At 44.5% G+C, this 25,401-nt stretch overlaps 1 protein-coding gene across 1 annotated transcript in view; it reads left to right on the top strand.

Annotated features, from left to right (window-relative positions):
- sugct (succinyl-CoA:glutarate-CoA transferase) overlaps window positions 1–25,401 on the top strand; it is a 607,005-nt gene that overhangs the window by 489,681 nt on the left and 91,923 nt on the right. The window contains exon 13 of the mRNA XM_041188972.1: window positions 249–312. Within this exon, the coding sequence (XP_041044906.1) occupies window positions 249–312 (64 nt within the window). The remainder of the gene's footprint in view (window positions 1–248; window positions 313–25,401) is intronic.

Raw genomic sequence — 25,401 nt, 5'->3', positions numbered from 1 at the left:
AGTCTCTGGAAATTTTTCCACAATCCATGTGCCCAGTGGGGAGCTATGCTTGCAGAGAGTACAGGGTAGAAAATCAAGGCAATGGTGCTATAGGCCTGTCCCCCGGGATCACAGAATCATAGAACTTTACAGAGCGAGGCCAAATATTCACAGAGTAATTCTTTATAATAATGGCCATGAATTCACAATTTGATTTAAAACATTGACAAATTGTGGTAACTAAACTCATTTATTATTTCTTTTTCTAGGTAATACATAATGACCTCATTTTAGAAATGAACCATCCAACTGCAGGAAACATAACTGTTCCAGGTAGGTTAACGGTTCCTTCTGTTTGCCAAAGCACAACCAAGTATCCTTAGCTGCTGTACTTGTTAATTTATTCAGGCAACCTACCTGGCAAGAAAAAGGAGAACAAGCAAATGTTGCAGTGTTTATTGTATAAGCATAAATCTTCTGAAAAACGATAGAAGCACCAATAATTTCTGAACTTAGTATTACTTTTGTCTTTGAGAGTTTTCTGACCCGAAACCCACAAAACTATTTAAAGAAGAGCATAGAGTACTAGATGCATTTATCCCTTATCTAACACCTCCAAAAATAAGATAACTGGTCATTTATTTCATTGGTGATGTTGGGAGTTTGCTCTGATCAAATCAGTTGGCTCATTGCCTTCATGGCAGTGACTACACTTCAAAAATAGTTGATTGGCCGTGAGATCCATGTGCACAATTTTTAGCTTGGTGGGTGGGTGTGTGCCCAACCCATTCGAGTGTGAAATGATGCACATTGGCATTGGCCGAGCGTGTTGACATCAACACGCAGTCATGCGATAGTTTGGTCGGCGGGCACGCTCCGGAGTTGGCAGCACTCCCACCGACAATTAAAAGGCCTGTTAAGACCACTGAACAGTCAGTTAACTTAAATTTTTCACAGCAGGTGAAAAGGCCAAGCGGTCTTTGCATTTTTTTGGAAATCTCATCCATGGGCGAGATGGGGTTTCCAAAAGCAACTAAAAATAAAATAAAAGTTTTAAAATTTAATTAGTAACATGTCCCTGCTCATATGACAGAGTCGCATGAGGGGACATGTTTCATTACATTTTTATTTTCTATATCTGCTTTTAGAACTCCTCATCTCCCTGAGGCAGCTCTGTGCCTCAGGGAGATTGTGAACCGCGCACTCGCGCTCTTGCGTGAAGGTCGCACTTGCCCCACTCACACTACTCCCACCGCCTTAAATAGCCCTGCAGCGTGAAACCGCCTTCTGGCCCCAATCACGGGCAGCTGACGACTTCCCAACCGCCCCTGCCAAGCCCACCCGACATGGGTGAAATTCTGCCCCATATATTAATATTGTTCTTGTTGTTGCTTATTGAACGGCAGCCTCTTTGTTTTATTGTGCTGAAATTTTCATATCATGGAAATCTTTGTTTTTCACTCTGATGTACTATTCAAAGATTGTAATGATTTATGTGCATCTTTTTGTTGTTCCTCTGTTTTTGTTTTGTTCTTTCCAGATTAATACAATTCATCATCCAGTTTTTTCAGTATTGAATTGTTGATGGTTGACTGCTTTTCCAAACTGTTGCTATTGGATGCTAAATCTTTGGTAGTGCATAAACATCTGGAGCTGCTCACAGGAAAATCATATTATTCTAAAATTAGTGTCCAGAGTTTCTAACAGAGTGATCTATGCAGACCACCACCCAAAGGACCAACAGGTTTAGAGTCTGGTGCACTTCTTTCTATGTCATGATTTTAATTCAACTACATTAAATTACACCATTAATCCAGTGATGTTTATTAACACTACTAATCTACTGTTGCTAATAGTTATTCCAACTATATCCAGTTAATCCAGTGATTTTAAATAGTGCTGTTAATCCAGTGATATTAGTTAGAGCTGTTAATCCAGTTGTATTAAATAGTGCTGTTAATCCAGTGGTATTAGTTAGAGCTGTTAATCTAGCAGTATTAATTAGATAGAACTGTTAATCCAGCAACATTAATTAATGCTGTTAATCTAGTGATATTAGTTAGAGCTGTTCATCTAGCAATATTAATTAGTGTGTTAATCTAGTAATATTAGTTAGAGCTGTTAATCCAGCGATATTAAATAGTGCTGTTAATCCAGTGGTTTTGGGTAGAGCTGTTAATCCAACAATATTAATTAGTGTGTTAATCTAGTGATTTAGTTAGAGCTGTTAATCCAGCAACATTAATTAGTCCATTAATCTAATGATATTAGGTACAGCTGCTGGTCCAGCAATATTAATTAGTGTGTTAATCTAGTGATATTAGTTACAGCTGTTAATATAGGAATATTAATTAGAGCTGTTAAAGGTGATGTTAATGCAGCGATATTAAAGATGACATTAATGCAGCGATATTAAAGGTGATGTTACTTAAGCTAAATTAAGTATCGTTGTTTATCCATTGATATTAAGTACCCCTGTTAGTGCAGTGATATTAATTAGATCTATTAATCCATGAGTACTAAACAGCAGTGTTAATCCAGAGATATTAAAAGACTGTTAATTCAGCAATGTTAAACAGAGCTGTTAATCCAGTGATATTAAATGTGCTGATGATTCAGTGATATTAAGAACAGTTGTTAATCCAATGATATTAACTAGTGCTGTTAATCCAGTGACATTAACTAGTGCTGTTAATCCAGTGATATTGAATAGATAGAGCCGTTAATCTAGCAATATTAATTAATGCTGTTAATCCAGTGATATTAATTATTGCTTGTTAATCCAGTGAAATTAAATGTGTTGTTAATGCAGCGAAATTAAATAGTGCTCTTAATCCACTGATACTCAATTGCAGTGTTAATGCAGTTAATTAGATCTGTTAATCCAGTGATAACAGCACTGTTAACCCAACGAAATGAAATAGTATTATCAATCCAGCGATATTAAATAGTGGTGTTAACGCAGCGATATGGAATACTGCTGTTAATGCAGTGACATTAAATAGTGGTGTTAACCCAGTGATATGGAATACTGCTGTTAATGCAGTGATATTAAATAGTGCTGTTAACACAGCGATATTAAGTAGTGTATTAATCCTTCAACAATAAATAGTGCTCTAGTCCAGCAATATTAAACTGTGTTGTTAATCCAGCAAGATTAATTAGTGCTGTTAGTGCAGTGAAATTATTTAGTGCTGTTAATCCACAATATTATGCAGTACTGGTAATCCAGTGATATTAAATATTGCTGTTAAATCAATAATATTATATAACGCTGTTAATCCAGCAATATTAAATAGTGCTTTTAGTCCAGTGATATTAAGTAACATTATTAAACCAGCAATTTAAATAATGCTGTTTCTCCAGTGTTATTAAACAGTGTTGTTAATCCAGTGATATTAAGTACCACTATTAATCCAGCAATATAAATACTGCTGTCTCTCCAACGATATTAAATAGCGTTGCTAATCCAGTGATATTAAGTACCACTATTAGTACTCGGGGAGGTGATGGTGTAGTGGTATTGTCGCTGGACTAGGGAAATGCTGTAGGAACCGGGTTTGAATCCCGCCATAGCAGATGGTGGAATTTGAATTCAATAAAAATCTGGAATTAAAAGTCTAATGATGACCATGAATCCATTGTTGTAAAAACCCATCTGATCCACTAATGTCCTTTAGGGCATTTCCTTTTCAGCTAATGCCCTTTAGGAAAGGAAATCTGCCGCCCTTACTTGGCCTGGCCTACACGTGACACCAGACACACAGCAATGTGGTTTGTACTCAGTATTCCGGCAATAGTATTGTAGACTTGTGCTCCAGAACTCGCCGTGCCCCTAGCCAAGCTGTTCCATTGCAGCTACAACACTGGAATCTACCCAGCAATGTGGAAAATTGCCTAGTTATGTCCTGTACATAAAAAGCAGGACAAATCCAACCTGGCCAATTACTGCCCCATCAGTCTACTCTCCATCATCAGTAAAGTAATGGAAGGGGTCATCAACAGTGCTATCAAGTGGTACTTGCTTAGCTATAACCTGCTCACTGACGCCCTGTTTGGGTTCCGCCAATGCCACTCAGCTCCTGACCTCATTACAGCCTTGGTTCAAACATGAACAAAAGAGCAGAACTGGTGAGGTGAGAGTGACTGCCCTTGACATCAAGGCAGCTTTTGACCAAGTGTGGCATCAAGGAGCCCTAGCAAAACTGGAATCAATGGGAATCAAGGGGAAAACTCTCTACTGGTTGGAGTCATACCTAGCACAAAGGAAGATGGTTGTTGTTGTTGTTGGAGGTCAGTCATCTCAGCTCCAGGTCATCGCCGCAGGAGTTCCTTAGGGTAATGTTCTCAGTCCAATCATCTTCAGCTTCTTCATCAATGACCTTCCTTCCATCATAAGGTCAGAATTGGGGATGTTCGCTGATATTTGGACAATGTTCAGCACTCCTCAGATACTGAAGCAGTCCATGTCCAAATGCAGCAAGACCTGGACAATATCCAGGCTTGGGCTGACAAGTGGCAAGTAACATTCGCAACACCCAAGTGTCAGGCAACGACCATCTCCAACAAGAGAGAATCCAACCATTGCTCCTTGATGTTCAATAGCATTGCCATCCTCCATTATCAACATCCTGGGGGTTACCATTGACCAGAAACTGAACAGGACTAGCCATATAAATACTGTGGTTACAAGAGCAGGTTAGAGGCTAGGAATCGTGCAACGAGTAACTCACCTCCTGACTCCCCAAGGCCTGTCCACCATCTACAAGGCACAAGTCAGGAGTGTGGTGGAATACTCCCCACTTTCCTGGATGAGTGCAACTCCCACAACACTCAAGAAGCTTGACACCATCCAGGCCAAAGCAGCCCGCTTGATTGGCACCACATCAACAAACATTCACCCCCTCCACCACCGATGCACAGTAGCAGCAGTGTGTACCATCTACAAGATGCACTGCAGGAATTCACCATGGCTCCTTCGACAGCACCTTCCAAACCCACGACCAATACCATCTAGAAGGATAAGGGCAGCAGATAGATGGGAACCACCTGGAAGTTCCCCTCCAAGGTATACTGCAGGAGTGGAAGAGGAACATCTGGAATCGACTGAGAGAGGAAGAGGTGTTGGGGTGGGTGGGGTTGTGAGGGGGGAAACTGAAGGTGTCGGGTGGGGCTTGAGGTTGGGAGAGAAGGAATGAAGGTGTTGGGGGGATGAGGTTGGGAGGGGGGGAATAAAGGTGTTGGGGGGTGAGATTGGGAGGGGGGCAAATGATGGTGTCGGGGGGAGGCTGGGAGTGGGGGAGGGAGTATGGGGGAGGAGGAGGTAACGGGGGAGAAGACGGCAACTGGGGAGATGGGGGTAAGAAGGGTGGAAGGCGCAAGGGAAGGAGTTCAAAGGGGGAAAGGAATGCGGAGAGGGGAGGGAGTCCAAGGGGTGGAAGGAGTGCGGAGAGGGGAGGGAATAAGGTGGCGGAAGAAGTAAGGCTGGAGGAAAAAGTAAGGGTGTCAGAAGGTGTCAGGAAAGGGGAAGGAGTAAGTGGGGGGGCGGAGAGTCCGGGTGGGGTGGGGAGGACTAAGAGAGGGTGGAATCTGGAGGGGTGGAAGGGGTTCCAAGGGGGTAAGGAGTCCATAGGAGGGAATGTCTAGATGAATGTGCAAGGGCTGGCTCTGATGAATCCATGACTGCCTCCTGGCGAGCAAACTAAGGGTGGGCTTGGTAAGAGGGAATGGTGAGAATGTCCAGAATGAGGCAGAAAGGTGGGAGGTGAAGGTTCGATGGTAGCAGTAGAAGGGACGGCGAGGGTGGTTTGTGGGGACTTGGAGGCAGACATGGACCTTGGGAGTGGGAAGGACGAGTTTGGGGAGGTTAATGTGGATGGGGGGTGGGATTTTCAGGAAGGAAGGTAATGTGCATGTTTGCCTGGACATCCCCGAAGGAAAAGGGTTGTGGCTGGTAGGTCACAGAGGGAAGGTACAAGGTGATGCCCTGAGAGTCAACAGTGATGGGAGAGGGGAAAGGACGGGGTGGGGGGGCAAATGAAAAACTGATTCACCACATGCAGCTGAAATTGAAAGTGAAGTGAGAGTCATTGTGTGCAAGATATGGTGCTGCATGGGAGTATGATCAGTGGGTAGGCGGAAATGCAGATCAGCTCAGCTGGACAACTGAAAGCAAACTCCAACAATCAGCATTGAAAATGCTCTGGACATTGAGGTGAGTATGATACAGAAATGATCTGCAAGCATGGGGGAATGCTTGCAGAGGCTCCGAGAGGCCCTGCCACACACACACTTCTCCCTCCAGAATCACTCTGTTGACCAGCTGTTCCCTCTGTGGTGATAGAAGATGGGATTGAGGGGCTCACAGGCAAAGGGCAGTTGGTGGGAGAGGACAGCCTCTGAAATTCCTGAGTGGATTACCCAGGGGCATCCAGCTGCCACTCTTCCTCCTTTCGGGTGCCCGGGGGCCCTGGCTTAACTCCTTGAAGAGAAGGAGCACCTGGAGGGATGTCGGGGTGTCCCATTTCACTCCTGCGTTGCCACTGCAGGAACTCACCCATCACTTCCGCAATAGAGTGCAGGTCTGCACACATCTCCACGTTCTGCTGGACCAGGGTCTCCATGGCATCCACCATCCTCCCCATGGAGATCTCCATATGCGCACAAGCGGGCACCACTTCATCAGAGAACAAGCGGACGCACTCTTCCGACTTGCGACCCACTCTGTTGAGGGCTTCCAATAGCACTGCGTGATGTTCCCGCACCTTCTGCAGAATCTCCAGGATGAGTTGGAAAGCCAAATCCAGAGGTTTGTCATCTGACTCGGACCTCACAGATGATTCTTCCCCAGCAGTCCTCCGATTGCCGGAGAGTTCAGATAAATGTGTCTCTTCCTACTGCAAACACATATCTGCGTGGTGACCACCAGATTACGATCTGAAGCCTGCTCTAGATCTAAATCCCACTGAGGTGTGTGTCCCTGCGCTGGTGAAGGGTGTGGGTAAGCACTGTGATGGGTCTTCCAGCTCTTCACTGGAGGAGGCATCCTCTTCGCTGGAGATGAGGACCTGGATGGAGCTGAGGGATTGGCTGGCTGAGGGTGTCAGTTGTTTGGCAGAGCTCCCTGTGAACCAAGATAGAGATAATTAGTACATATCAACACAATCAAAATCAGGAGAGAGAGCACTCACATTTGCATTGAGAGAGGGATGATGTGGTGCAGGATCCTCATGAGGGTGTTTGCTGCCAACCTTACTGTCACCGCAGGCACTGTCGGTGTCCTCACTGGTCAATGTGATGGCACAATCCTCAAAATGATTGAGGGGTCTAATGTGGGCCACTTCACCCCTGGTCTGGGACCTCTCCCTGCTGATATGAGCAGGCTCCTCTTGTATGAAGACAGATGGAAAGAGTGTGAACAGGACACATGGCACTGCATGGGATGTTTGTGTGGTGAGCGGAGCCATGGATGGGATGATGATGCGAGCTCCAGAGGAAATGAGCCTGATGGAGATGTGAGGGTGTGTGTGAGAATTAGTGGTGTTGTCCCTTGAGGTGTGAGAACCTTGTGGATGTGTGATGGATTTGTGAGTGTGGGAGTTGAGAGTGATGAGAAAAGTGAGTTATCCTGTAGTGGCACTGGGTGGCTGTCCTCTTTTACAGGGCATTAGCGCTGACCACCGCTGCCACAGCCTCCCATGGTGAATTGGTGATGCCAATGCCCCTCTGCAGGACATCACGGCGAACCGCTACGATGTCCAAAAGCACTTGAGGGACACATCACTAAACCGGGAGCTGCAGTCTTTTTTGCTTTTCGGGGTCATCCTGTCTTCTGTGCAGCAGTCCTGGGCTGGGAGCACTGAGGTGTGCGCGCGGCTGTACTTTAAATGTGATGCCCAGCGTGATGAAGCAGCAAGACAATCGTGTGGCAGACAAAAGAGAGCCTACCCGCCATCAAAACAGTATGTTTCCCAGAAATGTATAATTAATTCAGCGGTTTTGGGATGATACGTTGTGAGAATATGCCATTGTAACTGGTGGTAAAACATTGTTTTCGCCGCCTGCTACTGCACTTAGTGCAAATCTGGGACGATTCCGCCCATATAATCACAGAATCTTATAGCGCAGAAGAAGAGTGTTCATGTTATGCCAACACTTTGAAAGAGTTATCCAATTCCAAACCCTTCCAAACCCAAGACCACTACCATCTAGAAGGACAAGGGCAGCAGATAGATGGGAACACCACCACCTGGAAGTTCCCCCCCAAGTCACTCACCACCCTGACTTGGAAATATATCACTGTTCCTTAACTGTTACTGGGTCAAAATCCTGGAACTCCCTACCTAACAGCACTGTAGCTGTACCTACACCACATGGACTGCAGCGGTTCAAGAAGGCAGCTCACCACCACCTTCTCAAGGGCAACTAGGAAAGGGCAATAAATGTTGGCCCGGCCAGCAAAAAGAAAAATTAGTTCCACAGTGCTACTATTTCCCCATAGCTCAGCAATATTCTTCCCTTCAAATACTAATCCAATTCCCTTTTCAAAATTACTATAGAATCTGCTTCAACAACCTTTTTAGGCAATGTATTCCAAGTCATAATAACCTGATGCATAAACAATTTTCCCTCATCTTACCTTTGGCTCTTTAACTAATTACCTCAAATCTGTGATCCTGTGCCAGTAGGAATAGAGGCAGGTGATAGTAAAGTGGCATGGATTCACCTCGGGCTGGTTTGCCAATGCATTCCCTCCTGTCAACCCAGATGCAGGTGGCAGGATGGATCATTGCCATTCACATTGATGGTGGGCAGGTAATTCAGGTCATTAAACAGCCAAGTGTGATGTATTTTCCTACCCTTTTCTGATTTTACCAATGGTGCACGGGATACACAGAGGCTCAGAGTATCGCTTAGTCAAAGGAGGCAAGGTCTGAGCAGCAGTTGCGCTGTGGATGGAATTGGCAACCCCACTGTGAAGCTGCCTATAGGCTGTGAACAGACGCTGTCAAGTAGAGGGTGGGATCAAAGTGAAGTGCTGTTAGAGGAAAGATGTCTCTCAGATCCACAGCAGCCACTGGAGGCTGATGCTTGCCCCTGCCATATTAACAGCTCATCGCCATGGGGATGGGAAAATTCAGCCCTGTGTTCCTCAATGGAGGTAATGGTGGAGCTGTGCAGCATACTGGAGCAGGAGTTGATGCCAATGGGAAGTGGCGGAGGCCCAATGTCTGTAATCTTAAAAGTGGCATTGGCAATCAATTTTTTTTTCTTGTGATATGTTTCAGGAATTATCTGGAGATCTATGTGGTATCTCTCAGCCAACAGACCATCGCTGCATTAAGGAGGTCATAGACTCCATGTACCGTCAGGCTGACCAATATATCAAGTTCACAACCAACTAGACCAGCCAGGCCAAAAAGGCAGTTGATTTTGGGCCAAGGCTGGATTTCTCCATTTGTAGGGTGTTATTGATTGTACTCATGTGGCCGTCAAAGCTCACTCAGAGCAACCTAGAGCCTTTGAACAAGAAGGGGTTCCACTCCCTTCTTGCAGCATCTGCGGATAGGAGCACAGTTAACGTTTCAAGTCCAAATGATCCTTCAACAGAACTAAGTAAAAATAGAAGAGAGGTGAAATATAAGCTGGTTTAAGGTGGGGGGGGGGGACAAGAAGAGCTGGATAGAGGGCCAGTGATAGGTGGAGATAACTAAAAGATGCCACATACAAAAGGACAAAGAGGTGTTGAAGGTGGTGATATTATCTAAAGGAATGTACTAATTAAGGGTAGAAAGCAGGACGAGCAAGGTACAGATAGACCTAGTGGGGGTGGGGTGGGGGGAAGGGATTGAAATAGGCTAAAAGGTAGAGATAAAACAATGGATGGAAATACATTTAAAAATAATGGAAATAGGTGGGAAAAGAAAAATCTATATAAATTATTGGAAAAAAGGGGGATCAGAAAGGGGGTGGGGATGGAGGAGGGAGTTCATGAGCTAAAATTGTTAATCTGAATATTCAGTCCAGAAGGCTGTAAAGTGCCTAGTCGGAAGATGAGGTGCTGTTCCTCCAGTTTGCGTTGAGCTTCACTGGAACAATGCAGCAGGCCAAGGACAGACATGTGGGCATGAGAGCAGGGTGGAGTGTTTAAATGGCAAGCGACAGGGAGGTCTGGGTAATGCTTGTGGACAGACCGAAGGTGTTCTGCAAAGCGGTCACCCAGTCTGCGGTTGGTCTTTCCAATGTAGAGGAAACCACATTGGGAGCAACGAATGCAGTGGACTAAGTTGAGGGAAGTGCAAGTGAAATGCTGCTTCACTTGAAAGGAGTGTTTGGGCCCTTGGACGGTGAGGAGAGGGTAAGTAAAGGGGCAGGTGTTGCACCTTTTGCGCCTGCATGGGAAGGTGCCGTGGGAGGGGGTTGAGGTGTAGGGGGTGATGGAGGAGTGGACCAGGGTGTTCCGGAGGGAACGATCCCTGCGGAATGCCGCCGGGGGCGGGGGGTGGGGTTGGGGGGGGGTGAAGATAAGATGTGTTTGGTGGTGGCATCATGCTGGAGTTGGCGGAAATGGTAGAGGATGATCCTTTGAATGTGGAGGCTGGTGGGGTGATAAGTGAGGACAAGGAGGACCCTATCATGTTTCTAGGAGGGAGAAGAAGGTGTGAGGGCGGATGCGCGGGAGATGGGCCAGACACGGTTGAGGGCCCTGTCAACCACCGTGGGTGGAAAACCACAATTTATATAGATTTTTCTTTTCCCACCTACTTCCATTATTTTTAAGTGTACTTCCATCCATTGTTTTATCTCTGCCTTTTAGCCTATTTAATCCCTTCCCCCCAACCCACCCCCACTAGGGCTATCTGTACCTTGCTCGTCCTGCTTTCTACCCTTAATTAGCACACTCCTTTAGATAATATCACCACCTTCAACACCTCTTTGGTCCTTTTGTCTGTGACATCTTTTGGTTATCTCCAACTATCACTGGCTCCCTATCCAGCTCTTCTTGTCTCACTCACCCCCACCCCCCTTAAACCAGCTTATGTTCCACCTCTCTTCTATTTTTACTTAGTTCTGTTGAAGGGTCATTCGAACTCGAAACGTTAACTGTGCTCCTATCCGCAGATGCTGCCAGACCTGCTGAGTTTTTCCAGGCATTTTTGTTTTTGTTTTGGATTTCCAGCATCCGCAGTTTTTTGCTTTTATCCACTCCCTTCTTGTTCAAGTTGCCTGCTTAAGCAAATCTTAGGCAGGTATGCCAGAGTTTCCTGAGAAGCTGCCATGCCTCCCACATCCTTAGACAGCCCCAATTGCCTTAGCTCTTCAGGACATCTGAACACTTTTGTGGCTGGAGACTGTGCAATATTGAAGTCATAGCTTCATACGCCTGATCAAGAGCTTCCAGTTGAATTAAAGGCCCAAACTGGTACCAAAACTCCCAAACGGTTGAGGGAACAATGGACACAAACATCACTTTAATAACTCTCGATTGGTTCCACACCTGCCTCAACCTCAGTGACAGGCTGCCCTGCCATAACCCATCTGATGTCGATGGCCACTTCCTCCATCGGTATCACCACAGCAAATTTCTGTGTGTTGACTCTTCATGGCATTCTGAGCACACTTCTCTTGCAAGGACAGACATATGCAGTGTCAGTCCTGTATCATGACATATTTGTGCTTGTCATTGTGAGGCACTGTGAATGTACATCACTATGCTGCTGGGATGGAATGGTGAGACAGCCATTCAACCATTTTAATACAACATTCATCCGAGATTGAGCTTGGGATTTGGTTATGTATGAGCTGGGCGACTCAATGTGGATATTGGTGTGTGTTGATGCCCCATGCATGAGTCCACCAACCAGCCTCACATCTCATAGGCATATTTTAACTCATGCTGGGCTCCCAGTTTGCAACTAAATGCCACTCACATTTCCAGTCTGCATCAGATCATTAAATCTCTTCCTGCACTGGATCCAGGTTCTTGCAGTAACCCTTCCACTGTCTGCCACCTCCAATCATGCCTTCTTGGTGAGACTTGTTGGGCTCCTCCTCTCAACTCTTTTCTTTAACTGCCTTCAGGAGTGTTTCCAGGGAGGCCTCCCTGAACCATGATTCCTCCTGCTGCCTCTGTTGCTGCAGGCCCCCTTCTCTTTGCCTGAATGCTCCATATGTGCCTTTAAAAATGGCACCTTCTTACAAACCGCCACCTCTATGACCCACCTGTCACATTTAATTGGCCAACTCCCCCACCTGCCGACCAATAATTGGCTTTACTTTCAAAATTGCGGAGGAGATCCCATGTGTGCCGCTGACCCGCATATTCCCCTGATGTTCAGGTGATCCACCCAATCAGTAAAACTCAGGCTGTTAAGTGGTGCTGTTAATCGAGTCATGTTTAGTGTATCCTAATACATACCTCTCAATAAGGTGTACTAAGGCTAGATCAACCTGTGTTCTTGCTAGTGATCTTGCAAATTTTTGTCACTTCTGCATGGGAAAGATGGAGTGCACTGAGCAAATGTATCTGCCATTAACTTATCACACTGAAACACTGTCACAGGCCTGAGAATGCACAACCTATTCAACCCCTTGGCAAGGAGAGCAAATGAAAGTGTCATAATTACCAACCAAAATATACGTTGCTCTGGATTTTAAAGTATTTTCACTCTGAACCCTGTTTCAGTATGAGACTTTCTGTTTATTTATTGCAAATGAAGAATAAATGGTGTAAGATACTGCATCTCATTGGCATTCAAAGCAGGTTCAGCAAGAGAATTGCAATATTAGCTTATATTTTCCCAAGTGAGAATGAATATCACGTTGGATTAACTCTAAAGTTTCCTCACTACTGACTGACTGGCTTGTAGCTGCTGGATTATTTGTGTTTCTCTGTATTTGTTGACACCGTGGCATGCTGTTTTTGTCACTACAGCTGTTGTAAGTACAAGAAGTATAATATTGATATCGCAGTGTGGTTCTGAGTCAGTGCTTTATTTTTTGCCTAGGTGCACCACACCTTTAGCAACAATCATCTTCTTCAGGATATAGGGTTGTGTGGGAGGTAACAGCTTTGGCTGTCTTCCAGTAAATGTCGTACTGAGTTCCCCCTTTTCTCACCCACATACATGAGCAATGAAGGCTGTTCCAAAAGGCGTGGCCTTACTGACTAAGAACCACATATCAATACCTGGATGCAACAGCTCCATTATATAATGAAAGAAATGCAGCACAATACAAGGAATCACAAGAGGTAACTAAGGAACCATCAATGGGTGACATCACTTATGTCTAGCTGCTCACAAAAATGCACTTTTTAAAATTTCTTTATGACTTGTTCCTAAAAGTAATGACTGGTTCTGGGATAGAGTTCCAAAGACTAGGAAGTAAAGTCAAGACTTCAGGTTCTCAGATATCAGTTTGACTGAAGCAATAAATTTTGACTTCTGGGTTTTCCATCCCCAAGCTGCGCAGCAAACATATGATGCGCGTCCACAAGTCTGGTATCTAAAGGGCTAACGCATAAATGAAATTTGGAGGAGACAGAAGCTGTTTAGAATGGATACATGAAGAACAAAGACAACACCCAGTTTAGTGATGCCTTGCTGGAATTACTTTTGGGTGCAGTCAAGATCAAGAGGTAGAAACCAACTGCTCTCATCAAGAAGTCTTGATTGGAGATAGCTGAGGAGGTGAGTGGCAGGAGCATTTAATGACCTAATCAGGTCAGGAAAAGTGAGCACATTTGCTGATTCACCTACATGCTGTGGCTTGCTTGGCCTAAATAGCCAAGTGGTTATGGTACTGGGTTTGTAACCCCAAGATCAAGAGTTCAAATCTCACAATGGCAAACTATGAAGCAATGTAACTTCATCTGAAACAGATGGAAATGGGTTTGTACTCGAAAGAGTTACATGCTGTGGCTTAATCACTCCCCTCCCCCTCACCCACCTCCTTTTCACTTTGTCTCACCAGGTGTTCTCCATCGCATCATTCTCCACACCCACTCAACTTTCAACAACAGCCAGCCTTCATTTTTTATGCATTTCATCATTTCCCCATTTATCCATCCACTTCTGCCACTCACCCCAATCCTTATGCAATGTAATGCGGATGCCTCATAGTCCCTCTCACCGACTGCATTGGCTGAATATGTGAATAATTCACTCACAGATCTGTTTTTTCACCTCATGGAGGAGGACAGAGTACAAGTGAGAGGGAGAGGATTGGAAGTGGAACTCCACAAATTATTCAGCTCACAGATACAAAGAAGGAGACCGTGGAGATAACTGGCACATTTACATCCTCTCAGTCATAGAGGAAAGACTGGGATCTTTCAGATGGCTGATGACAGAATTAATAATATTGCTGACACACAAATGCTGAGTTCATTTCATTGATGACAACAACAAGAAGACTGGGTATGGTGATTGCCATGATTGTGTCTTTGCCATGACCAAAACTTATCCCTTTAGTATTCCAGGCCTTTCTCATATATATCAAGTGCCATAGGGGAGGCATGGCGAAAATTTCTCTGAGGAACTCATTCCTTCAGACAATGCATCATCACACAACGTACAGCCAATCACTGGTGCAGATACTGACAATTCACTGGATCTAGTTATAGAGGTAGTCGGGTTTTCACCTGGTGAGTCACATCTCATAAGTGAGCACATACATACACTGGGGCAGAGACAGCTCCTCTCCAAGCTCTACTCAGAAGGTGGGCACAGGTGGTGATTTCAGGGCCTATCATTGAGAAAGAGAATGCTAGAGTTGCATCAACAACTTAACCAGGTCCTGACAGACATGCCATGCAGACACTCCACGATAGTGGAGATGATGGAGGAGCCTAACTCAATTGCTAATAGATTGGTGGCACAGGAACTTCAAGAACATCTGCAAAGTTGAGAGATCAGATATCTCTGTGGAACTTCAAGCACTGCTCTGAAATGATGTATACATGTAGTGACCATGGCTATGCACACTTCAGATGCCAATGTGTCTATCATATTAAACACGAAGACAGATAACCTATCTATGGCCTTATAACGTGCTATTGATTTTTACGAAGCTGGTCTGCTGTAGAGTGTTAGGAGTATTATGGCACTGGCCCTGGAGAGGGATGATCACAAAAGGGGGCTAGAGAACGCCACTCAAAGCGCTCGCACTTCTCACTTGCTGCTGCCCTTTCCCTACCTCCCATGCCCCACCAGTCCACCCCATCTTCAGCCAGTATCAAACATGTTGTCTCACTTCCTGATGGCCAATCCTGTCCCTGCACAGATACAGGTGGAACAATCTTTGGGGGGCCATCAACGGCTTGAAAGCCCAAACTAAAAGCATCTGAGCAGCCAGTCGCTGGGTCTTCTTTGAGGCGCAAAGATAGGGCACCACAGACTGTCACAGGATAAAGGTATTATAGCTGCTGCTAGGATAGCAGATGAACTTCTTGATCTGATCGCAAGCCAACTGCACATTTGAGCAGTGGTAACCCTTAGCATCTCTATACCTCTCCCCATTGATATAGGAGATTTACAGAGGCAAGTGCCTGCAGGATCGGGAATCCCACTAAACTCTTGATGATCTTTCATCCTGTTCTTGCCTCCTGAGGGAGAAGAGGATGAAGTCCCCTCACCTTGCATATACAGCCTCTGACATCTCCCAGGTGCTGTGATGAACTCCATATTGCAACATATTCGTGATAACTCCTACTGCGACCTGTAAGGATCCAGAGGTGTAAAAGGTGAGAGTGATGGTGAACTTCACAGCTTCTGGGAGGGCCATCCCATGGTGACGATCCAGGTCAGGCTGAAGGAGTTGGCACAGCTCCATGACCATCTTGGAAAATTTGAGCCACCTCAGGCATTGCTCCTGACTCATAATAATTGAGTATTGCTCCTGAAAGACCTCTAGTGGGTAGGGCCTTCAATGGACAGTCCTCCTGCTCTATCCTTGCAGAGCTTCCCATCTTTGCCTCCTCTGTTCCACCTGTTGGACTTCAACAACTGCCCCCATTCCTAGGTTTAGTACAGCTCCCTCCTCTGTGACTGTAATCACCAACTGCTACAAAACACCTCCAGCAACACTCCACAATGCTTTCACCAACTATCATTGAGTACATGTAAGTGAAAAACACCTCAGCTGCAACTTGGTGAAGGACCCTTTAAAGAGCCCTTGTTCGGGGCCCATCTTTTCTTTCTGCACTTGCTTTTTCTTGAGTGATTAATACATATGTAAAAGGGGTCTGCTTGGCCCAAGTTTGCAATCCTGGCATCTCAACAGTTGGTTAGTTCAAAAAAGCCTTCATTTATAGTATCCCGGCATAGGACATATCCACTTGTTCCCTTATTCTACACTAACACTGTGCGGGTTGTGCATGAAGTGGCCTGCGGCACAGAGCACCCTCAGTAAGTGGTGTAAGGACTCCATAGGTACGCCAACCAATTTTGCACACCTAGAGTTCTTGTTCCAAATTGTCTTGCTTACAGGTATCAGCAACTGATATTTTCATGGTAAATTCAGCAGGTGGTGAAAGTTTAACTAACAAGCCAGAGCACAAAAGATCTTGACCCTGAAGCCAGGGTCAAGGATGTCACAGAGCGGCTGCAGGACATTCTTCTGGGGCAGGGTTTTCAGCTAGAGGTCATGATCCACATTGGTACCAATGACTCAGGTAGGAAGGTGGATGTAGTCCTGCAATCAGAATTTAGGGAGCTAGGTAGAAAATTAGCAAGCAGGACCTCAAATGTAGTAATCTCCGGATTACTCCCAGTGCCAAGTGCCAGTGAGTACAGAAATAGAAGGATAACGCAGATGAATGCATGGCTGGAAAGATGGTGCAGGAGGAAGCGCTTTAGATTCTTGGGACAATGGGACTGGCTTTGAGGGAGATGGCACCTGTACAAGCCGGATGGGTTGCACCTGAACAGAGCTGGGACTGATTGCTAGTGTTGTTGGGAGGGCTTTAAATTAACTTGGCAGGCGTGTGGGAATCAAGAGAAAATATTAGAGAGGAATAACAGGGTGCACAAAATACTGGGAGGGACAGACAGCACTAGTACAGAGAATGGTAAGTTAATAGGTAAAGCCGGGACAAGGGAGAAAGTAACAAAATCTAAATCAGGGTTACTATGCATGTCTGTGAATGCACAGAGTATAGTAAATAAGATTGCGGAGTTACGGGTGCAGATTGCCATGTGAAAATATGATATGGCGATAGCATGGATTTCAAAAGGGGAGCTCATGTTTAACTAACTTGCTGGAGTTTTTTTAAGAGGTAACAGAAAAAGTCGATGAGGGTAATGCTGTTGATGTGTTCATGGACTTTCAAAAGGCATTTGACACAGTGACACACAACAGACTTGTGAGAAAAGTTATTGCCCATGGAATAAAAGGAGCAATAGCAACATGGATACAAAATTGACTGAAAAATAGGAAGCAGAGAGTAATGGTCAATGGATATTTTTCGGGCTGCAGATAGGTTTTGCAGTGGAGTTCCCTGGGGGTCGGTATAGGGACCCTTGCTTTTTCCTGATATATAGTAATGATCTAGATCTTGGTGAGCAGGGGATAATTTCAAAGTTTGTGGATGATATGAAGCTTGGAAGTGTTGTGAACTGCAAGGAGCATGGTGTAGAACTTCAAGAGGACATAGACAAGTTGGTGGAGTGGGCAGATAGGTGGCAGATGAAGTTCAATGTGGAGAAACGCAAGGGTATGGGGAAAAGGCAGGGCACTAGGTCACAATGCCCATTTGGAGAGCCAGTGCAGACATGATGGGCCAAATGGCCTCCTTCTGTGCCATTAAAATCCTGTGATTCTGTGACCTTGCATGATGTGTATTCCAACAGGAATAATATCAATGAACAATGAGCAATGTGTGATGCTCTCAGGCATTTGTAATTCCATATAAAACATTACAGTCTTTGCAAGACTTCAATCTGCATTGTATTAACATATAAATGACAAGGCGTGGTTCTGCATTTAGCCTGACCAACATTAGCATTGACCTGGTGCCCTAGTTGTGTGTGAGTTTATCAGGCATTCAGGGTGTCACTTAGCTGATCTCAAGTGGGTTTGGTGTTCCCATTCTGTTGGCATTGGAACATTCTAAGCAAGATCATATTCTCTGGCCAGCATCATGTTACTGGTGGGACGATCTTAAAAATAACATAAAAAGCCAGTGTGCGGTGTCTGAGAGGACAGAGCACTTCAGTTCCAGAATCATCACTCATTACCTTTGCATCAATCTCCTCTAGTACAATGCCCCATTTGTATGTGTCAGGGGAAGGTTTTTTAATTTGCACCAAGTGGGGGTGGGAGGGGGGCAGAGAGGATGTATCCACCCACTTGTACCACCAGGGTCAGTGGGGGCAATGGGTGTCTCCGTCCTCCCAAGAAGCCAGAATATATGCAGCCTAATTCCCTGCTCTCTTAAGCGGGCTGAACAAAACCGTATCCATCAAGAGTTGGGGTCAAGAGCACGACTAAGGCATGACCCTTCAAGTTGGCTTCCACTTGCACCATTCCTGGGGTCAGAATAGTTCTTTCTCAGTGTATTTGCCCATCCTGGTTCACCAGGCTAATCCCTATCCTGGAGCAAAGAAATTCCTGGCCTTGTAACCTTTCACACAAGTGGACCTATTTTGACACAGATGAAGCTGTCATCCCTCAGGGCTGTTAGCACAGGCCGAGGGTTTGGTGTATCCGGATCTCAGCCTGATTCATAGGCCTACACCTTTCACGCTGCCATCAGAATTACAGTCCCAGTGCAGCCATACACCCAGGATTTTTCAGGGCCATTCTGTCAGTGCAGAATTGCCAGTCCTCCAAGGTTAACATACAAAGAAACAAATGGAGCCAATTGCGCACACACTGGGAGGAAGTAAATAAACCTTGTGAGATAGAGAGACTAAATGTAACAAATATAGCATTTTGCCCATGGTAAACAGAATTCCTGGTTTATTTGTATTATCTGTATTTTATGCACTTTATCCTTTATTTATGGAAATATCAATTACAAAATATCAAGCTCACTTGTCTGTGTACAGAACACTTCATGTTACTTCTATTATTCCACATTTGTGCTGTTTTAGATGATCGAGCTAACAAGAGGGAATAGTTCTATTCAAGAATGATCCCCATTGAAGGATTTAATGACTGCTTAAGCTGCGATCTACCTGTTGGTTTCCTTTCATTGGGTTTTAGATTCTGTTCTGCCTGAAGTTGCTCTATTTATGTTTTATTCCTGGATTAAGTTTTTTCCTATTTCTTGACCTCTGGCATCACATCACCAGGTTTCTGAAGTTCTGCTTTGTGTCCACATATACATTCTTCAGAAAAAATTATCAATACTAATGGGACACAATGTGACAATGAACGCCATGCAAAGTTGGTTTGTGCTTTATAATCACAGGGGTTTGAAAATGTTGAAAAAAATTAATAAAAACAGTACGATATTACAACAATAAAAGACATCCACATCCTGTTCCATTTAAGACTCCACTGAACTTGCAGCCTTAAGATGCCATCAAACATGAAGCCACTCTATATCCATTCAAAAAAGGATTTGTAAGTAAAAATGCAATGCTGTGTCAAAGTTGGAAAATTGCTACAAAACATTATGGACCAAAGGAATTGATCACAAAATGTGACTAAGTCATATTCACTGAATTTTCCAATTCTCCTGCCCTCCTTTCTGTACCTGCGCAGCTGAGAATCTGTCATGTGAAATATTTTGTCTGCTTTAAACAAAACAAAGATCTGGTGGCAAGGATACAGAGAAAGCAGTATAAATGGTACTGCTTCCTAAATAAGTGAGGTATGAAAAGACTCAGAACGTCAAATCTGTTCTCACTTGAAAAAAAGATTGAAGGAGACATGGAATTTAAGGGTCAGAGCTTCATGGACATGCAAGCAAATTGGGCACCACTTGAATTCTCCTTGTATATTCAAGATTAATGAAGCTCTGTCAGGAAATTTCTAAAGACCATTACTCCATGCTCCAAATGTTTTCACTCTGTGAAAATGTTCTTTATGCTGAATTGGGGAACATGGTCAGAAACTAAAGAAACTCCAGGTATTTGTTGCTTTTGAAAGAGGGTTGTCACATAGCCTAAATCTCCATCTATACCCCAGGAACATAAGAATCTTTACACATCATTTCTACTTACTGAACTTTGCTGCAAGCTGTGTCAGCACCTGTCAACCTCTATTTGTCTCACTTGTTGTACTAGGACTGTTGGAGCATGTGTTAAGTCATGAGAGCTCACCTGTTGATGTTCCAGGGCAAGGTCTCCAGTTCTTTCTGCACTTCTATTTTCTTATTGATAATCGGCAAAGTCATGTTCTCATAACAACTAGCAGAGTTATTTTCACCAGGCACTTCCTGAGGCAACTGTTCTTGTTGTGTTTGCCTATGGCTGCACCCAATTGTTTATCCACCAAAAGAGAAAGTGGAGATTATAGCAATATGAGTTTGACGCCAGTTTAAGAGTGAGGTAAGAGCACCATGAGCAGATTTAATTGAGGTGTCATTTGACCTATCATATTTGTGCCAGCCGAAAAATAACTACCCAGCCTAATCCCACTTTCCAGCTTTTGGCCCATAGCCCTCTAGGCTAGGACAATTCAAGTCCATATCCAAGTACTTTTTAAATACAATGGGGATTTCTGCCTTTATTACCCTTTCAGACAGTGAGTTCCAGACCCCTATCACCTTCTGGGTGAAATAATTTTGCCTAAACTCCCCTCTAATTCTTCTACCAATTACTTTAAATCTATATCCCCTGGTTATTGACTTCTCTGCTAAGGGAAATAGGTCCTTCCTATCCACTCTATATAGGACCCTCATAATTTTATAAACCTGAATTAAATCTCCCCTCAACCTCCTTTGTTCCAAAGAAAACAATCAGCCTATCCAATCTTTCCTCAAAGTTAAAATTCTCTAGTCCTGGCAACACCTTCACAAATCTCCTCTCTCTAGTGCTATCACATATTTCTTGTAATGTGGTGACCAGAATTGTACGCAGTACTCCAGCTGTAGTCTCAGTAGTGTTTTATACAGTTCTAGCATAACCTCTCTGCTTTTATATTCCATGCCTTGGCTAATTAAAGGAAATTAACCACCTTAGCTACCTGTACTGCTGCCTTCAAGGATCTGTGAAAGTGCACTCCAAGGTCCTCCTTTACATTTCTCAGTACCCTACTATTTATTAGGTATTCCTTTATGTAATTTTTACCTTTCCCTTTTCTATTCTTGTCCTTCATTTGATGCCTTCCAAAATTGCCAGATCATCAATAAATCCCAGATTATGGGCAAAACCTTCTGTACGAAGTCTCTGGCAAAACAAGACCATTTTCAGGTAAGGAACTCTATTTCCTAACTAGCAAGTTTAGCCAACACCCTTTCACAGAGCCACAGCATTAGCATTCTACCTCCAGGTCCCTGACCATTCAAAGGGCAGGCAGGGTACTGCACCCATTCAGTCAAAGGAAGCATTTCTAACTTAAAGAATCACGGGATGGGTTACAAGGGCTCACCCATATTTAGATTTTTGAGGCTGCAGCAACCAAAAAAATATATTGGAGACCTGGGAAGGCTGCTCTCTGGGTCTCACCCTTACCTGGAGGTCCTGCTACAGGATCTGAGGGGCTGCAGTGATGTGGGCTTCCCAAAGGACTGGAGCTAGAAGACAACCTCTCCAGCTAAGTAGGTGTGGATGGAAGTGGCTGAGAAAGTGTGGTCCCTCCAATCTGGAGAGGATCTCAAGAGGGTAGGAAAGGTGAGTGGCACAACAACCTTCCGGTACCAAGTCCCTCACTCTGACGTGCCCAGCATGCTCCTGCACAGCACTCCTCAGGACAACACACCTTGCTCTTTCTGCATGTACCTCACATCGCCATCTGAACAGCCAACATTCACTTACCCTCACCCTTATCCTTTTGCTCTCTTGCACCCATGCCTCAGTCACCCTCCACAGTTGTTGTCCTCCCTCTGCACATAAGCCATTTCTAACGCTCATAACCCTCTGCTTTCTCGCCTCACAGCAGAAGAGGGTGCAGAGACCTGGGTGAGGTGTAGTGGCCCTCCACTGACAGGCACTTTGTCAGCCATTGGCAATGTGTGCCCACCTGCTCCACTGGGAAATAGGACTTGTTCTCGGACCACTGCAGATGTCAGCAATGACATGCTGCGAAAGCCTAAGACTCCTGAGGCAACATCAGATATATTGAGAGAGCTGATCCTCTGCCTGTCGACCTTGAGTTGTGGACCTCGCCTTCCAGCTGATCTTGGTGTCCATCCGCTCTGCCCTTTGGAGGGGCATGCCTCTGAGGAGAAGGCAGCTGGTGCTGATGTTGCTGCTGCTGATGCTGTTGGTAATGGTGTTGCTTCTGCTTTCCCTCTTTGTCAGAGGTGCAAGATGGAGCTGTGTAAGCTGCTGCCTTGCTATAATGAAAGCTGGTAATGGAAAGTGCAGCTGAAGGTGAGTGAAATGCTAGACAGATAAAGTGACTTCCAAGAAGTTAGCAATCACATGTTAAGCAACAGTAGTACCCTCTGAGGGAAGTGTTGTGAGCTGCAGCCTCTCACCCGACCATGGCTGGAGCTCTTCAGTTTCATTGATCAAAGCACTCTGACTTGTCAGTGTCACTAAAGAAGCTCTTCTCACTGTGCGCTCACCTTGCTGAACCTGACAAGTTGCTGACAGGTTGGGAAAGTCAGAATCCAGGGTTAAAGATGCTCTTCATTGACTTTTTAATTCCATAATTTGTTTCCCACCAGATCCAAGGGGGTTCCTCTCTGGCCTCAGAACCCATTCCAAGGAAACCCAGAGGAGGGCAAAATGATGTCAGAATCAGACCCAACATCAATTTCAGGACATTTAACTTACCCCCCACACATAAATCCGCCTCTCTTTGGCTGGGAAAAACCCCTCATAGAAATTTTTAGCAGCTAGTCGTGTGGGTGACAAGTAGCATTCTGAGCTTTTCCTGTATTACAGAAAATGATCATAGCTAAACTAGCATTTGACTATAAATATATATTACCCACATGCATATCAAACAAATTTCAGAACTCGATTGGGGAATTTTCCCTGTAGTTCTGAAGCATTCCTTGACTTGTCTCTGAAAATACTTAATCAGTTTTTGGGAGGAACCTGTTATAGGAATTTACCTCCCCACAGCTGATCCCGAACCACATGCACAGAAAACCCTGGGGAACAGAGTAGATGAGAAGTTTTCTGAAGCAATCCGGGTGGTTTCAAATTAATAAGCTTGTAAAAATATTTTTGGTTTGACATCCACCAAGGGACTCTAATTGAGTTCAGACTTCTAAATAAAAATAATGTCCTTTCATGTTCTTCCCTGTTAATAATATACCATAGTTACTCCCACTTAGCATAAAAATGATAGGTCTCCTCTAGTTCTGTTTATTTTGTACTAGGTCAACAAATAAAACCTGTGAGAGGAAATGTTTTACATTCCTTATAAAGTATATCCTATGTTGGAATATTTAAACATATTACTCTATTGCTGAAAAAAGCGATGAGTTGCCAAAATTTTTTATCTTGCACTCATTTGAACAAATGCAAGAATGCCAACTTTCAAACGATCACAATAATTTATACTACAGGAGAAAAGGTTGTTGATTTTTTTTGGCAAGTTGACTTTGGATGATGCATTGCCATGGTGAAAGCAACAGGGACTATAGACTCTCCAAGCTGTCAGGTAATTAAGTGAAGGTGCGACATTCGGGTCCCTGTGTATGGATGTATGTCACTTCTAGGAAGTGTAAAGAACCACATTACGAGCTCAACTGATTATCTTAAATTGTTCTTAGTGTAGCTATTAGCACAATCAGGATTGTGCAGTAAGTGCTGCCCAATCACGGAATCACACCTAACAGTAGACAATCTGATTGGATCAGTGTCAGACTAACCACTGAGTTATTGGGAGGATTTAGGCAGTCTGTCTGTTTAAAATAACCCCTCCAACTGATACGACATTACCATTGCACTCTCCACCACAGCACAGCACGACTGTTAAACTCCCCGCTCTCTCACACAGGAGAACCAGCTAGTTCCATCTTCCTGCCTGAAAAGGATGACTGTCTGTCCTGAATACAATACTTACACTTGTAGCCATGTGTTTACCTCTAGGTATAGTGATCGTTAACATTTCTCGTTTCCACAAGAAACATGTTTTTGATGGAATGAGCCCTAACCTTCTAACCTGTACATATTCTCGATATGTGGATGATACATTGGCAATCTCTGAATCTGCAGCCATGTTTAAGGATTTCCTCACATACCTTAATATGCTCCATCCTGCGTTCAAATTCACTTTTGAGATGGAGCAGTCTAACTTATTCCCTTTCCTCTACGTGCTAGTTGAGAAATCTTCAAAGGGGTTCTCCACTACTGTCTCCCGCAAACCTACCTTAATTGGTCAAATACACATTGGAATTTGTCTAACTCCATGTGCTATAAGAATGGCCTTATCAGCAATCTTGTAAATAGGGCCCTAGTCATTTGCTCACCTTGCAAGCTTGATGCAGAAATAGAGCGCATCAAACCTATCCTACAAGACAATGGCTATCCTGATCAGATCATTGTTCGCTGTGCATTGTGCAAATTCACAAATGGGCCAAAGGTTGCCACTTTTGGACCTGAAAAGTATACCGTCTACCTCGCATTACCTTGGAAAGGCAAAGTATCTCAAAAATTTGAGCAGCAGGTTAAGAAAGCCATTTCATGCTACTCCTATGCAGTGACTTCAGGAGTAGTATTTTCCATCAACAGGATGCTTCCATCAGTCCAAAAAAAATTCTGCCAAGCACACAATTGAGAAACATTGGGCAGAATTTTCTGCCTGTCGGGTGGGCGGGCCCAACCCAATCTCTGGCCGCGCGGAGCAGATCCCTGCCAGCAGAGCGGGCTGCATTGCCTTTTTATGTGGGCAGGCCAATTAAGGCCCGCCCAATGTGATGTTGCTATGCGCTCCCTGTGCGGGCGGGGTGTGGGGGGGTGAGAATCCCTGAAATTGAGAGTACACTCTTGCGCGCACGCGCACGAAAGAGCACACATCTCCCTGAGGCTAAGTGCAGCCTCAGGGAGATCACCTGGACTTTGAAAAATATTAAAAATAGAAAAAAAATTCCATTACATGTCCCCTCATGTGACAATGTCACATGAGTTGGGACATGTTCATAATTTACAGAATAACTTTATTACAATTTTTAAAACTCTGCATGAAATCTCATCCCGCCGCTGGTTGAGGTTTCATGTTTTCTCTATTTGCTGCCGGGGCTCCTGGCCTGCCTGCCAACCTTAAGGTTGGACGGGCAGGTCCTTTAATTGGTTAAATGATCCTGTCAATGGCCTCAATTGGCCATTCGGCGGGCCTGCAGCTGATTTT

Source organism: Carcharodon carcharias, chromosome 6 (genome assembly GCF_017639515.1).
Source record: "Carcharodon carcharias isolate sCarCar2 chromosome 6, sCarCar2.pri, whole genome shotgun sequence".
NCBI classification, from domain to species: Eukaryota; Metazoa; Chordata; class Chondrichthyes; order Lamniformes; family Lamnidae; genus Carcharodon; species Carcharodon carcharias.
This window is presented reverse-complemented; position numbering and strand designations above follow the sequence as displayed.